Source organism: Neophocaena asiaeorientalis, unplaced genomic scaffold (genome assembly GCF_003031525.2).
Source record: "Neophocaena asiaeorientalis asiaeorientalis breed wild unplaced genomic scaffold, Neophocaena_asiaeorientalis_V1.1 scaffold722, whole genome shotgun sequence".
Taxonomy (NCBI): Eukaryota; Metazoa; Chordata; class Mammalia; order Artiodactyla; family Phocoenidae; genus Neophocaena; species Neophocaena asiaeorientalis.
Genome location: NW_020175686.1, coordinates 1458959 through 1475686, shown reverse-complemented (window position 1 = coordinate 1475686; position 16728 = coordinate 1458959). Strand labels below are relative to the sequence as shown.

The 16728-nt window shown below is 33.5% G+C and overlaps 1 protein-coding gene across 2 annotated transcripts in view; it reads left to right on the top strand.

The window, feature by feature from the left end:
* Positions 1-16728, top strand: part of CDH12 (cadherin 12) — a 278088-nt gene that overhangs the window by 73192 nt on the left and 188168 nt on the right. For both annotated transcript variants that reach the window (XM_024732038.1, XM_024732039.1), the window contains exon 2: positions 11523-11817. In XM_024732038.1, coding sequence (XP_024587806.1) covers positions 11523-11817 — 295 coding nt within the window. The remainder of the gene's footprint in view (positions 1-11522; positions 11818-16728) is intronic.

Sequence of the window (16728 nt, the reverse complement as noted above, 5' to 3'; positions counted from 1 at the left end):
TAACACATAAAGCAATCCCCACAGTAATGCACGTTACAGAAAATGGGTCACCTTCAAACCACCCTTGAAAAAAAGCAGATAATATAATTTCAGATTGTGTTCTTAGAGTATTGCTTTAGAGTATGTACATCTACTTGACCTTTATTCATTTTGCAGAAATGTGCATGTGTGAGCACATGAAAACATGTGCAACTACCATCTCTTTCTCTTTCTTTCTCTCACATACAACATGTACACATGTCTAAACATCCTCCCACACATTCACATGTCTATTTGTGTGGTTATTAGTAAATTGTGACAAAAAACCACATGTGTTAATGACTATTTCTCTAATTAAATAGTTACTCCATTTCGTCTTTAACATAATTGATTTTTATATGTTTCAAAGCAAATTATAGTATAACCACGGGCAGAAACTCAGGAAAATAATTTTCATTGAAGAAGTTCACTGATATAAAAGTTAACTACATTCTCTTCTAAATATTGTTCACAATTTTCTAGTTGACTATTAATTGTTCCAAATCTATAATTGACACAGCATATTATTTATATGATTTCTAATTATAAGTGTAATATCACTTTGTACTTTAAGAAAACACAAATATAGCATTTTTAAAATTATACAGCATAAGCTTATAAACATTTTCTATAGAAAATTAGGAGTTGAGAGGCACAAAACTATAAAAAGAAATGGTATTTCCAATGGATATCTTTGTTATTATGACACATAGTGTTCCCTACTGGACTTTGGACTCCTGTGTCCTTGAGAGCAAATACTACATGATGTTCTCTAGAGCCTAGTGCAATCACTAGTGGGCAGTCCAAAGCATTTTTGAATGAAGCCAATCTCAGGAATGCTTCCATAATAATGCAATTGGGTTTTGTTCCAACTGATGTCACAGAACACTTGGGTAGCTAGCATCTGTGGCTAAGCTAATTATGCTTACCAAATTAAAAGAAAGCTCCTTTGGTTTAAGTGCTAGTCACATGGGATTAGACTACCTGATTGCAATCTCAGCTTTGTATCTTTCTGTGTGTATCCTGAGCCAACTTGGCCTCTCTGTGACTCAATTTCTATATCTCCCAGATGGGGATGATAATAGTAGGGTTGTACTCATGTGGTTGTTTTGACTATTAAAGTGTATAAAGTATATAAAGCCATTAGAAAATTGTATAGCCAAAAGTAGAAGTTTGGTAGGGTTTCCTAACATTATTTTGTATCCAATTAGCTTTCTTGCACCTATTTACATAAATTGATATAAGCGAAGTGGAAACAAATATTGCTATCCTGGGCTTGTTTGGATGTAAATAGAGATAAATGAAGGGAAGTGGACATTATGAAGTTAAATTCTCTACAACATCCTCCATATTTTATGATACAAATATTAGAATCCACATTTTACATATGAGGATTCTGAAGTCCAAAGAAATTTGTTAACTTACACAGTAACATCCAGGTAAGAACGAATGGGTTTGGGACTCTAACCCCAAATTTTGATGCTCATAATCATGGATTTTAGATCAATCCATGTTTTATATTAGAGTTAAGATTTTGGTCTGTCTGCTTTATTAGAGTTATTAGATGCATGTACTAAGAAGTTAGGATAGAGCATATAGCTTTTGAAAATTAAATTTTACATGTTGAACTATTAGTTTAAAATTTTTATCTATCAGATTTATAATATTAACATATCATTCTTTTTGAGAGTTAAGTAAAGCTTATAAAATGTGTAACACAGTGCCTGATATTCAGTAAGAGCTAATAATAAAAGTAATAACATAGAGACAAAATAGTAATAACTTAATAAATGATATCTAGCTATAATGTTGTATTATGATTATTAATAATCCATGATTATTGGCATTATTTTTTGTATATTTTTGACATTTATTTTAAATCTAGAATAAATCACACAAACCTATCTAGTATTCTGAAAAGTAACAACATTTGAAATCGTACATAAAATTCACTTTTATTCCAAATAGAGATTCTGTTACTGACAATTTGATGACTAGTTTATTGTCTGGAAATGTCTTTTTTACCTAAAATCTGGCTTTGTGAAAAATGTTTTACAGCTTTGGAAATGTAGGAAAGAAATTATTTTAACCTTCTTCCCCATATTTTTCCTCCCAAATCCAGGTACCATGACAATGAACTCTTAAACTTTTACAGAAATACCTATTAATATAGTGTGACACTCTCAAATGATATGATATAATCTGGTCAAGGTAAAGTTGTAAAAGATGACAATCTAAAATCATAGTTAGGATGCCCCTCACATGTAACCACACATGCAATCTTCAAGGAGAAAAAGAAAGATGAAAGAGAACATTGGGTGAATAGTATATATTTTTCTTTAATGGGGTGTATAATATATCCAAGCATATCAGCTTTTGTTGCTCCCAAGCACTGCAAATAGTCTTTGTTCTTCTGTGCCCTTCCTTGGCTTACCTTGGGGGAGGTGTGGGCCCTTTTGAAATGAATTTCTACTCTCTTAAATAGAAGGTGAAATATTTCCAGATGATAAATAGCTTTGGGTCTGTAACCCAGGCAGGGGAGTTCTCAACTAACATTGGGCTGTTAAAGGTAATTTCCAGCCTTGTAAAGTGATATTCCTTTTGCTCCAATGACAACAATCAAGCTAGGAAGAACAAATGAGTCCCCTCAGGGAGCAGAGTGGAATAGAACGTCAAATATTCTTGGACATTCAGTGGCTTACAAAAGAGAGAAATTTTGCATTATGGCATCACTCAGGCAGAGTTATAGATCATCTTTGTGTCTGGTCTTCTTTCATAAATAAACAGTGCCTTAAACATAATCTAATCACTTTGTAGCTGATACAATGGCCACTGTGAGGTTCCTGAGAACTAAGCAGCTACAAAGAAGACAAACTAAGTATTTTATGTTCACCAAGGACAATGTAGCAAAAGTAGTTTGTTTTGTACATAATAAAATTATTTTGTCCAAAGAAATTCACATAAAATTTTCTCATACTCATTTTGGCCCATTTATCTGAATGAATCCTGTATGTAAATAAAAGTTATAATATTACTTCTTATTTCATGCACTAACTGCTGAACCATAGTACTAAATCATTCTACAGCCTTCATAATCATAGATTTTAAAATTGGAAATAAGTATTACTGTTTACATGCTGTTATTACACCAACATTTACTGAGGCATGTCCTGTACTGGGAAGCTTTCCCCTAGACTGAATGTATTTATGGAGATGGATGGTGGAAGATGTCTGTAATTTGTGTTACAAGGATCTCAGTATTAAGTAGGGCATACTGTTATGGCACCACATTGGCTCTTACATACTTAAAAGCTGAAGAGATATTCTAAGATAGAATAGTAAAGATTTAAAAACACATTGGGAAGTTTCACGTTCTAGCAGACATTCAGAATGGGGCCTAGTTTCCTGAGAAAGATAACGATGAGAAAATAATTAATATAAATAGGCATGATTCTTTTAAACTTAAAGAAAACACAGACACAAAATCCAAATGCAATGATTGAAACTTTCTTGGATATATGTTCAAAAAAAATAAAGAACTAAAAAAGGTATTTGGAGAGACAAGAGGAGAAAATTGAATATGGCTGGTTATTAGGTGATGATGGGCATAATGCTGAATGGGGTGGTGTGGCGGGCATCAGACAGTTTAGCCCATTTCTATAAACTGATAAGTGTGTGAAGGATTGGTGACTGGTCAAGTAAGTTCAAAGCTACTTACAAGCATTTATATTGAGAGGGCTCCAACTAAGGAGGGACAATTCTAAAAAAGACTCAGAAATGCCAATGATTAAGAGAAAAGGAGAAAGACATGCAGGGTAAAACAGAGAGATTAACTGATAGTCTGTATACAGAATTCCTTCCACTACATGATAATGCATGGAATCCAGACATAAATGAGCAGAAGGTAAACAATAAAGAAATTTTGAAAAAAGAAGTTCTTCTGTAGAGAATCTGGAAATAATTAGGGCAGTGATGGAACTCCACTGTGGTTAGAATGTCCCCAACCAAATATCTGAAATTAAAACGAATGATTGATTCTCTTTCCATTCAACCTAGGACAAAACTGCAATCAATAAATTCAACCTACAAGTTCAAAACTCCATCCTTAAATATGAACAGACAAATAAGAGTCTTCAGACATTTAAGGAAAGCCAGCAATATGATAGACAAAGACAAATACCAAAAACAAAAAAATAATCCTAAGGAACAGAAAATTTAGGAAACACACACACACACACACACAGATTAGAGTCCTCAAAAAGATTCAAGAATTCCCGGTGTCCACAAAATAGGAGCACAATTCTATTAAAAGGGGACATTCATAGTAAAGGAAAAAAACCTTGGAAATTAATATGCCTGTCGTATGTGTGTGTGCACACATGGGTATATGTGTATTGACTTTGAAAATGCTGAAAATAATCAATAAATAATTTTAAGATAAACTTTAATTTTTTCACAAAATAGACCAAAAGATATAGAAATGAATGACTGTAGAAAAAGTATATTATTTACAGAAGGTCCATGAGATCTAACATTGAGCATATGAATTCCAGAAAGACAACAGAAAACATGGAGGATAGAGCATAATCATGGAAATAATCATAAAAGGAAATTTCTCAGTGCTGAAGGAAAATAGTTTTTGAACTGAAGGAACTTACTAAGTGCCCGACCCAAAGAAAGAAACACAAACACTTATCAGCTCACATCTGGAGACAATGTTCAAAACACAAGCACACATAAACACACACTTGGAGACAGTGCTCTAAATAATTAGAATACCAAAATATAAATAAGATTGTAATTTTAGAGTAAAATAAAATGGGGAGAAAAAAAACAGGCTCTTTACTTGCAATGGAAATATAATCAGACAGACATCAATTTTACCATTGGTTTCTAGAAGACTATAGATACATGCCTTTAAATGTGCGAAGGAAAAATTATTTCCAATCTAGAACTATATGCCCAGACAATAGTTAAGTATATGTGTAGGTAAAGAAATAAAGTCATTTCTGACAACCAAAGACTAAAGAAACTTACCTCTCACAGACACATTCTCAAGAAGTTATAGGAAAAGCAATTATACTCTAATAAAGATGTAAAAAATAAATAAATAAAAAGAATACATCTACAAATGGAACAATTCTCATAGAAAAAAAAGTTATAGGAGATTAGCGGCAACAAACAAATTAGTCAACTAATATAGAAGAAAATATAAAATCCAAGAAATAGTGTTTCAAACCAGGAGATTAATAAAGAAAAATTCCAGGTTGAAAATCGTGCAAATGCTCTAGTTTGGAGTAGGAAGAAAGAGGGGTCCCTGAACAATGTATGTTTTGAAAAGGAGATTTGATGTTGGCCCTGAGAAATGAGGTGAGCTTAAAGATATGAGAAAAGCAAATAATACAAACGAAAAGATATCTCAAAAAACTCCATATGCAAAATGAAAATATTGTAATCATATCGACACTGTATGTTATTTGGCTATGGGACAAATATATGTACATTATTTATAATAATCAAAAAACTGTTAGTGTTTTGTTTAGTTTTGTTTTATGTTTTAGCAGCAACTGATGGAGAGGGCTTTGAAGGCCTATGTATTAATCAGGGTTCTCCAGAGAAATAGTCAATAGGATATATGTTTATTTATTATCAAGAATTGGTTTGTACAATTATGGAGGCTGACAAGTCCTGGGATTTGCAGTCAGCAAGTTGGAAACCCAGGAGAACACATGGTATATTTCTATTGCAAAGACCAACAGGCTCGACTCAGAACTGATGTTTCAGTTCAAGTCTGGAGGCAGAATAAAAACCAGTGTTACAGCTTGAAGGCAGCCAGGCAGGAGTTCCCGCTTACTCACGGAAGAGTCAGCTTTTTTGTTCTATTCAGGTCTTCAGTTGATTGGATGAGGCATACCCACATAAGGGACCACAGTCTGTTTTACTTTGTCTGTTGATTCAAATGTTTTTCTAATCCAGGATTATCCTCACTGATATACCAAGAATAGTCTTTGACCAAATGTCTGGGCATCCTGTTGCCCAGTCAAACTAATACATAAAATTAACCATTAGAGCCTACTTTTAAAAAAGAGACCAATAAATAAATAAATACATAAATAGACCAAATTGACAAAATCTTTATGTTTAATTCTGTATAATACAGACAATGGAATTCAGGGATGAGAAAGGGAAGGAGTTTAAGGGGACTGTAAAGGTGTTAATGTTATAATAGTAGAAAATAGAGAACCACAGTTACGTTGTATGATTGAACTGAATTCAGACCCAAAGTACGCGTATACCATTCAGACCCGTGTTTCATTGATAACAAGTAAAGTAAGTGATACTACAACTCTACTGGAAAAAAAAAAGAGGTGGCATGGGGTTTGCAAGTCAATAAGTATTATTCAAATTGATAAAAGAAATACTATTATAACATTTTTCATTTAACAAATATCCACATATTTTTTTAAAATAAAAATTCAACAGAAACAGTTAAAACATGATTTCCCTGGTGAATGAGACTGAGAAAAGGAAGGTAAAATTGTGCATTACAAGCTCTTCCATACTCTGATTTTAGCTATTTCAATGTAGTACTTTGATTAAAATACCTGTGATTAACTTAAATAGATGTAATAAATTCATACTTATTGATAAAGCAAATTGTTATATAATCCATCTAAAATTCAGGTTATAAAATAGTATGTAGTGTACCATAAAACCTATAGACATATAATTAATAAAGTAATTTGCAGGTATATACATCAAATGAAATACCTGTTAACACAATTTTTGATTTTCTAGCAAAAACTTTTCAGAATCATACATTTCTCCTCCCAACATCCTCCATGCCCTCCTCATGCCTGTAACCACCCTAATCCTGGCAAATAGCAAATGGAAATAAAATCATTGCTGGGTATAGTGATATAAAAAGTATTTCCCGGGGCTTCCCTGGTGGCGCAGTGGTTGAGAGTCCGCCTGCCGATGCAGGGGATACGGGTTCGTGCCCCAGCCCGGGAAGATCCCACATGCCGCGGAGCAGCTGGGCGCGTGAGCCATGGCTGCTGAGCCTGTGCGTCCGGAGCCTGTGCTCCACAAGGGGAGAGGCCACAACAGTGAGAGGCCCGCGTACCACAAAAAGTATTTCCCATTTTATGTGCACTCTTCAACCCAGAGAAAATAAGAATAAATTTCTTTTTTTCTGCAGCAGTTTGTAAAATATAATCTGAGAGATGCTAGTAAACACTTAACTTTAGATTAGCTTTCTCAAAACTTTTAGACACTGGAGTTCAGATTTGCTTACACTCCGAAGCTATTCCTCGGTATCTTTTTTAAGCCTCTCTTGGCATCTCATTTTCACGCTCCATCTGAGATGACTTGGAAAACATCAGAAAATAATGACACCACTTCCACAAAACAACTGCCTGGACAGTGCATATTTCTATAGCTATCACTTATGGAACTCTCTGGGAGAAATTTTAAGTGTCAATACTAAAAGATGATATTATTGGATTTGGCTGCTTCAGTCAGTAAATATAGTTAGCGCCTACTCAGAAAGAGCTTTTTTAAAAAAGTAATCAGAATAAGAAATATTTCCTGCGTTATTTTTAAATCACTATAAAGGAAAATAATTTTATCCTTGTGGAATTATTATCTTACATGGAACTTAAAGCCGCTGTGTAAAATGGCATCATGTGATTGTTCATAGTTAACACAACCCAAAGATTCAGCAAGTGAATCCTTCTGTAACCCTCCCGCCTGCTAAATGCAAATAAAACTGAGAAGTAGCTTCATAATGTAAGCTAAGCCTGAGTTGCCTTGCTAAAAGTTTAAGAAACCAAACTCATCTGTAGACATCAAGTTCTGGAATCATTCAAGATTCACAATTTTTTGATTCATAAAAGTTACATTTTTGGTCTTTATAATTACCCTTCTATTTATATTTACCTGTTTATTTAAGGAATTAAGACACACATATTCATCACATTGTTTATAAAAGAATAAGCAAAACCCATTGAGTCATTCAATTTCCTTTGAACAAAGGTAGTACAGATATTAAAAAATAATTCTGAAAAGTTTCAAATTATACTGAAAATGATTATGGTATATTGTTATTGAAAATGTTGACTTGTTTCTCATTTTTATATCATGTATATATATATTTATAATCAGATAATATTATATATACATATAAAACATATACAAACATATTTCTATATGTATACCCTTTCATTTATATATGAATATATGTGTATATATAATGGAAAGTGTATAAAATGATAAGTTATCTCTAAGTAAGAGGGTGATAGGGATTTTTATGTTAGTTTGCAACATAAACTATTATGTTATATATGTTCTCTATTCAAATTATTTTATATGTGATACAAAGCAAATTCTGCAATACCCAACATCATTTATTTAACATTAGAATTGACGTTGCAAAAATACCAATACTTTTAGCTAGTCACGCATGTACTGGACTCAATCCATACTGAATAACTAATTTTATTTTATTTATTAAAAAAATATCTTTATTGGAGTATAATTGCTTTACAATGTTGTGCTAGTTTCTGTTGTACAACAGAGTGAATCAGATATATGTATACGTATATCCCTATATCCCTTCCCTCTTGAGCCTCCCTCCCACTCTCCCTATCCCACCCTCTAGGTTGTCACTAAGCATCAAGCTGATCTCCCTGCGCTATGCAGCAGCTTCCCACCAGCCATCCATTTTACATTTGGTACTGAATAACTAATTTTAAACATTGCCTGTCAATGCTGGGCACTGCAGGTGATCTTCTTTAAGGTATTAACATGCAATGAACTGCTGTAACCATTCTAATCCTCTCAAGAATTTTACATTCATCAATCTCATTTTCAGTTCAAATTTAACATATTTTCACATATTTCTTCTGAAACTTTAATCTCTGCAAAACCCAAATTTAAATTAGAAGGAAAAGGTAGAAGTGTAAAGAGTAGCAGCAACTGAATTTCATTTGGATGTTGAATAGAGCTGAAAAGACATTTGCTTTTTTATTCATATGTCAGTTTGAAAAGAAAACAGTCCTGATTTTGGCTAAATGAAAATCTTTTTTGGTGACTCTACTTGGATCACATTGTAAAAACCTACTTAAAATTTTCACTTGCTTCCACAATATTACCACATATTCTTTGGAGCCATTGGCAAAATGGATCCAGTTTATAAAGACATTGCTTTTGCATTGGGCTTTTGCTTGTCTCATATCTTCAGATAAATTTGAAAGTAAAAGTAAATGTTCATGTGTTGAATATCTTTAATAGTATGGATGAAATTTGTAATTTGAAATTCCTAAGTTCAAAGAACATTTATCTACAGCTTGATTTTATGCTTGAAACTTCCTATGCTTCATAGCAGTTCATAAAATATTAGGAGGAAAAAACTTCTTCCTGTCATTCTTTGCAATTTTCCTTAGACTTGAGTAAAATATATAGAAACTTTTAAAGAAAAATCAAAGCCTGGTACCCCCTTATAATTTTCTCATTGTTTAAATTATATCATTTACCCAGTACAAATCCTTTGCTTATGCTCTTATACAAACATACTCTCAGAGCAATTTGAAGTAAATACAAATTCACAAAATGAATAAAGTCATTTTAATAACATGAATATGAAGGATGACGTTATTTTAGTGAAGTTAAAGCAGAACGTTGAGTTTAAGAGAAAAAATGTAGCCAAGTTGAGTTTTGTGTTTTGGTATTACTAATATGAATACACAGAACCCCTATTTGCAAAGGATAATTATATAATTTAAAATATTTTCAAAGCTTTTATGTTGTGTTGAAGCATTAAGAAAAACAACTCATTTTTACCCTAAGTTTTGCAAGACACCTATACTTGTGTGAAAATTTTAAATCACAGCCCAAATGGCTATGGTCACTTTAAAAGTTTAACATTTTATCTTTGACTGATCCGTTGACTGGAATGAGCTTTTAAAAATAAAAATTTGGGGCTTCCCTGGTGGCGCGGTAGTTGAGAGTCCGCCTGCCGGTGCAGGGAACACGGGTTCGTGCCCCGGTCTGGGAGGATCCCACATGCCGCAGAGCGGCTGGGCCCGTGAGCCATGGCTGCTGAGCCTGCGCGTCCGGAGCCTGTGCTCCGCAGTGGGAGAGGCCACAACAGTGAGAGGCCCACGTACGGCAAAAACAAAAACAAAAAAACCCACAAAAAATTAAAAAATAAAAAAAATAAAAATTTGAACATTGAAATCAGATGGCTGTACTTAAATGAGTGAGAATAGTTTGAAACATTTTAGATCAGCATTTGCATAAAAAATAATATTATTTATAAGAATATGTATCCTTTTTAATTTAAATAGAATGTAAATTTATATTATTTATGAAATATATGAGTACACATATTCTTAGAGAATTATATATAATGAAATATTTATATCATATTATTTATCTATATACATTTATTCTTGGGTAATTTATAGATCTCCAAGACTATGTCCATCTATCATTAATTCTTGGACTCCAGATTGAAAAACACTGATTTACAGTATCACAATAATAATTTCTCTTCTCTTTGGTCCTCTCCCCTATTGTATTGATGTGTGTCTTATTCCATACTGTATTATAGTGAATTATACATGTGTTGAATTTCAGAAGAACTTAGCAGAAATTAAAAATTTTCTATATTATAACATTTCAAATATATAGAATAGATTAGGGCTAACCATTTGCCTGTGAATCTGAAAGGATAATCAGTTATTCTACCCATTGCTTGGCTGAGTAATATTGAATAACTCATTGAAAGTCAGTCTGTTAAAATGAGATACTCCATAGTACATATCTGAAATTGACCTGGTATGCCAAAATTCTCCTCTCCTTTCAAATGAAAAGGCTCAGTGTTTTCTGATTATTATTATTTTTTTTTACCATATCTCTCACTGGATTCACGTCACTGATTTCTAGCCTCAGAGTATTTGGAAGTTGTATGATTTAATATATATGAGCTAATTTATTTTAATACAACAATCATTTAAAATGAGACTCTAAGTACACTTAAGAGTTGTGCATTTCATTTTATGAAAATTTTATCCCCCAAAGCATATAAAAGAAGTAAATGTTCAAAATAGTTGTATTTATGCATGTTGATGGATTTGGGGCTGTACTTCTAACCTCTGTAATGCATGGAGAAATAAGATGGATTGACAGGAGAGTGAATGAAAGGATAGAGATATGATCTATCTATGTGATAAGTCGAAAACCCATATGATTAAATTGGAAGATAAACAGTGGAATCTCTGAGATATATATAGGTGCCCACCATACATTTTTTCAACTTTTTTTGTGTGTTAAAAATGCTTATAATCAAAAAATTGGTAGGAAAAAAAGGAAAAAAAAAACATAAGATTTTGGTTTAACTTTTCTGGTAAAAAATTATACTGCAAGTATGGCTTTTTAACGTGGGGCCATCTCTTTAATGGTGTTTCTCTGTCTCTCTTTCTCTCTCTCTCTCCCTAAAGCTCCATTCTGACTTAGATAAGGGAGAGGGCACTGTTAAATACACCCTCTCAGGAGATGGCGCTGGCACCGTTTTTACCATTGATGAAACTACAGGGGACATTCATGCAATAAGGAGCCTGGATAGAGAAGAAAAACCTTTCTACACACTTCGTGCTCAGGCTGTGGACATAGAAACCAGGAAGCCCCTAGAGCCTGAATCAGAATTCATCATCAAAGTGCAGGATATTAATGATAATGAGCCGAAGTTTTTGGATGGACCTTATATTGCTAGTGTCCCAGAAATGTCTCCTGTGGGTGAGTAAACGAATCAAAATTCTGTCAGATGAGACGAGGCCTTTTCAACATTTATTTTCTCCAGGTTGACGGAAATATCTGGTTTGTAACTCAGAAGATTATTCCTGCACTGTAGAGGATACAATTAATTTCATTTACTTTTTTTTTCTACTTAACTTTATTTTTTCTTCCTGCTCCATTCTAAATGTATGAATAGATACATAAATATCTAGGATATATAACATCCTTCACTATTTTACAATCTTTGCATTTCCCTGAATTCATGGAATTCCTTTGTACTTTAAGTACATAACTCACTTTGTACAGTAATTGATTGTCATTGCAAATTCAGATGCCTACACAGTGTGAAGGTAACACCAAATACCAGATAGTCATTCTTCACTCAAAATAAATTATTCAAAGTATGTATTGCATCTGAGTCTCAAAGTGGTTCAGAAAAGGATGTGTTGCATTCTTTGTAGCTATCCATAGAGACTCTGAGAAAAGGTATTGTACCCTTTGTGGCTATAAGTAACCTACAGTAGTTATTCCATCAAACTAGGAAGCAAATATCATTATGAAGTCATTACTAGAATAAATTTACAGTTAAGCTATAGTATCATCATCATTCTTAATAATTTAAATAAAATATAAATTCAACAACTTCAATTCTCAAAGTCCTATAATATGTATTTTAAGGTCAATGAGTTAAGGACTCCAGCTTTACTGACAAGTTTTAATTATAAATTTTATTTCTTAGTCACCACTGCCAATCGCTCAATTTATTTCATAGTAACTTCTGGTTTCTAGCACATGTGTAAGATAAAGCTACTCATCACTTCTAGGTTTCAATTTGAAACTCTCGTATATGAGCCATTGTTACTATTTCCCATGTGCGACATTTCTCGGAGGGTTTCTGCTGTCCCCCACAACCATCCCAGACATGCAAGGAAGATTGCACAGACTACCCTGAGGGCGACACAGGTTAGTGGCTGTAGGAGTTGTCACATGGATTTACCATAAATGCACTTGAAATTGTGTCCGTGACCTTATCAGGTATTCAAAGACCATATTCTCTCCTTCACCTAAGAAATCAGCTCAGAGGAGTTCACTTCGATTTAAAACTTTTGTATGCATATTCAGGGCTGCAAATCTTTTATTCAGTTTCCGCTATTTTTTTTTTTTTTTTTTTGAGCTACCTCTTTTACGTGGTGTTATGATTGCTACAGATTTAGAAATACAACTAGGAAAATGTATTAGAAACTAGTCCCTGAAAATGGGGACAGCTGTTTTTAAAATTGTGTCTTGGTTTTACAGGGGCAGAAAAATGAAGACAGTACTTTGAGGAAAAGTATGACCTTTAAGAAGACAATGCTATACAGTACATAAATTCTTTAACCTGGTGCTTATTTCATGTAAATTGGAAATATTTACACGAATTTATGGCCTTTAGTGACACTTTATTACTGAAACAGCATCCTTAAAGCAAACACACACATCCCTCTACAGTATTAGAAAGTTCTATCTTATTAGATAAACAATTAGTTTTTTTGTGGTGCCAATTAGGATAAAGGAGAGGGTTGCAGAGCTGAGCCCTTATATAAGGAGTTTGCAGCTAGTGCCTGGAGAGAGGAATAAATCTGGAAAATCAGGCAAAGTGTAGGTGAGTGAAAGAACAAAGTGGGTCCAGCTTTAGTACTGGGGTGAGACAGAATTTGCTGTGCTGCCACGAGTTATCAGAAAGATCTATGCAAGAATAGGTTCTTTAAAATGTCTTCCCATGTACCGTAACTGAAATTTCTCATTGGTTATTCAAGAGACCTTAGTAAATACCTAAACTGGTTTCCAATGCACCCTCCCTTTTAATTTTTTTCTTTTTAATAACAGAACAGTATTTCCTTTTGAATGTGGAACCATAACATATGCTATGAGTTCACCCAGGTATTCTTGGACTATATTAACATAACATGCCCTTTTCAAATAAATACTAAGAAGTAGAAACACCACTTGCAAATTCAGTATTAGAAATGAAATACCTATCAGGCACTACTTTTGCCATCTTCTGGAATCCTACCTATACACCTATAACCAAATACACCTGTTAGAGACCCAGTTAGATTTGCAGTATTTCTTGTTTTGGCTTTTACCTGAGCAACTTAAAGCTAGCCAGAAGATGCTGTGTGTCCAGACATAACATTTATGTCCCTAGAGCTCCTGAACTCCATTCCCAAGCACACCCTTCTTACCATATGGAAATGGTTTAGTGCTCTAAGTCACTTTATCTAATGATTATTCTTTTCTTTATTTTCTTTTTCCACATTCCTTCTAGGCAATTCCTGCTTCTGTATCATTCTCCTTGGAATATTAAAATAATGTTCAGTCAACACCAGATAGAACTAGCCATGGTGTATTGGGCAATATAACTATTGCAGCAAATCTCACTGTTGGCTTTGTATATCTGTGCTTGAGGTATCCTCTAGGAGATAACTGTCCTTTCCCAATAACTGAGGATGTTCTTATTTCACTTTTAATAAAAGACTCAGCCAATTTAAAAAGAATAGAGTAAAATAGCTTATTGTGTAATGCAAAAGGTCAAGAAATAGTCTATTAGGCAAATGTCAGTTTAGCAATAATGGATTGTACATCTGAACATATGATGAACGATTAAATGAGGAATAAAAAAAAACTAACAGGAAAATTATAAAAAAAAATAACTCTACAAAGGGAGGATGGTGGTGAGCAGGGTGGGTGGAGATTTTAGAGGAAAATCAGTATTTAAGATTATAAGACTATGGAATATATTTAGTTCCCAAAAGTTGAAGAAAATTCTCATGAATCTATGAATTGTTTAAGAGAAAGGTCACTTTGTCACTTGTGCTACATCCAATATGCCATGGAAGTAATTGATATTCACAGATAAAGTGCTTTTACTCTGACCTAAGGAAATTACTTAATGATCCAGATATTTCCCAACTCAAAGTTTCTCCTTGGAGACAAATTTGGACGTTATGAATGTGGTCTTAATTCTATAAGATCACTAGAGTAACAATGAATTACAGTAATGTGCCTTCTTTAATATCTGATGATTTCACATCAGTAGGGTGTGCGGTTTAAGTTACTTTTCCTAGAGTGCTGACATGTATAACATCTTTAAATCCATATTCATACCTGCATTGTCTTCCTCAGCCTGAGCTAAACCAGTTTTAGGCTGCTGATTTGGTTATTCGTAACCAGGTCCCTATGACACATTTTATAGATGTCAGTTGTGAATCATGATTTATTAAGTTAAGACCTACCATTTCCTGAGCAATAGGTAGGGACCAGGTGACCTAATAGAGATTTGCATTCCTTGTTTTATTTAACCATTACAATAACTCCGTGCAGTATTGTTTACTATTTGATCTTTATTTTTCTATGAAAATTCCTATGGATCAGAAAGTAGGAGTTACTCCCAGGCTCTTTAGAACAAAATTAATTGCAATCAGTTGTACCCTTTTTCTAGGGTTAGTGGCTTCTAAAATTTCTTTGGGAGCTTTAAATTTATTTTTTAATCTCAGATGAACTTGTAAAGACTTCGGAATTCATATTATATTCTTGTATTATATTATAATTTGAGGATGGGGGTCCATGCTTAAAACAAAAAATCTGAGGAATATATCTCTTATCCACTGATTTTAAAAAAATGTTTAGAAAATTTTAAATAAAACAGATATACCTAAAGGAAATTATACTGCTGGTTCCATAGAAAAGTAAATAACATGTACCCCCTTGCTTTTTTTTATGAATTGTATTTTGATTTACATGGAGTTTGGGGATATATTCCAAGATGAAATTGTTGGTGAAGTTTTTGGTAGGTTATTAAACAGAGAATATTTTCTACATGGTCACACTTAAATAGTCCAACTCCAAGAAGGAAATAGTGAAGAATGTGACTATACTTAATATTAATTTATTATACCTTTATTATGATTTTGAAACATACGTAAATCTCCACACTTCCTTGCTTTCATGGAAGTGTTATAGAAAGAGAAACCAAAAAATGATAGAAAACACCTTATCATACAAGCCAGCCATGGCCACATAGAGCAGCTCAAGTAATATAGAATGAACAGGCAAACTATCATTGATTTCTATCTGTGCCCCATAAGCATAGTCCTTGTTAGGAGACTGGAGAAAGAATGTTGGCTATTTCCTACAAATAAAGACATTCTCCTCATACAACCAAAATGCATTTATTAAAATCAGGAAATTAACATTAATGCATTATTACAATCCAATCCTTAGACTCTGTTCAAGCTTCATCAATTGTCTCCATAGTGTCTTATATAATAAAATGTTCAAGGTCAAAATCACCTACTGCATTTAAATGCCAGATCTCTTTAGTTTCCTTCAGTCTGGAACAGTTCTTGACTTTTTTTGACTTCCATAACCCTAACATGTTTTTCCTGACCAGTTATTTTTTAGAGTGTCCCTCATATTGGGTATGTCTGATGTTTCAACATGTGAAAATTCAGCGTATGTATTTTTGTTAGGTATATCACAGAGGAGATGCTGTATTCTTCTTGTTGCATTCTGTCAGGTAGAACATAGTTTCAATTTGTCCTACTACTAATGATGTTCATTTTTATTACTTCACAAAGGTTGCATATTACTTATCTATTGCTGCATAATACATTGACTAAAAACTTGGCAATGTAAAATAACAAGCATTTATTATCTCACAGAAGCATGGATATCCAGGAGTGGCTTAGCTGGGTACCTTTGACTCAAGGTCTCTCAAGAAATTGCATCCAATCTGTTAGCAGGGGCTATGGTCAACTGGGGGGAGGTAGGAAATTGCTTCCATGTTTATTCACGCGGTTGTTGGCACGCCTCAGTTCCTTGCATGGACCTCACCACAGAGCTACCTCTCAATATGGCATCTGCCTGGCT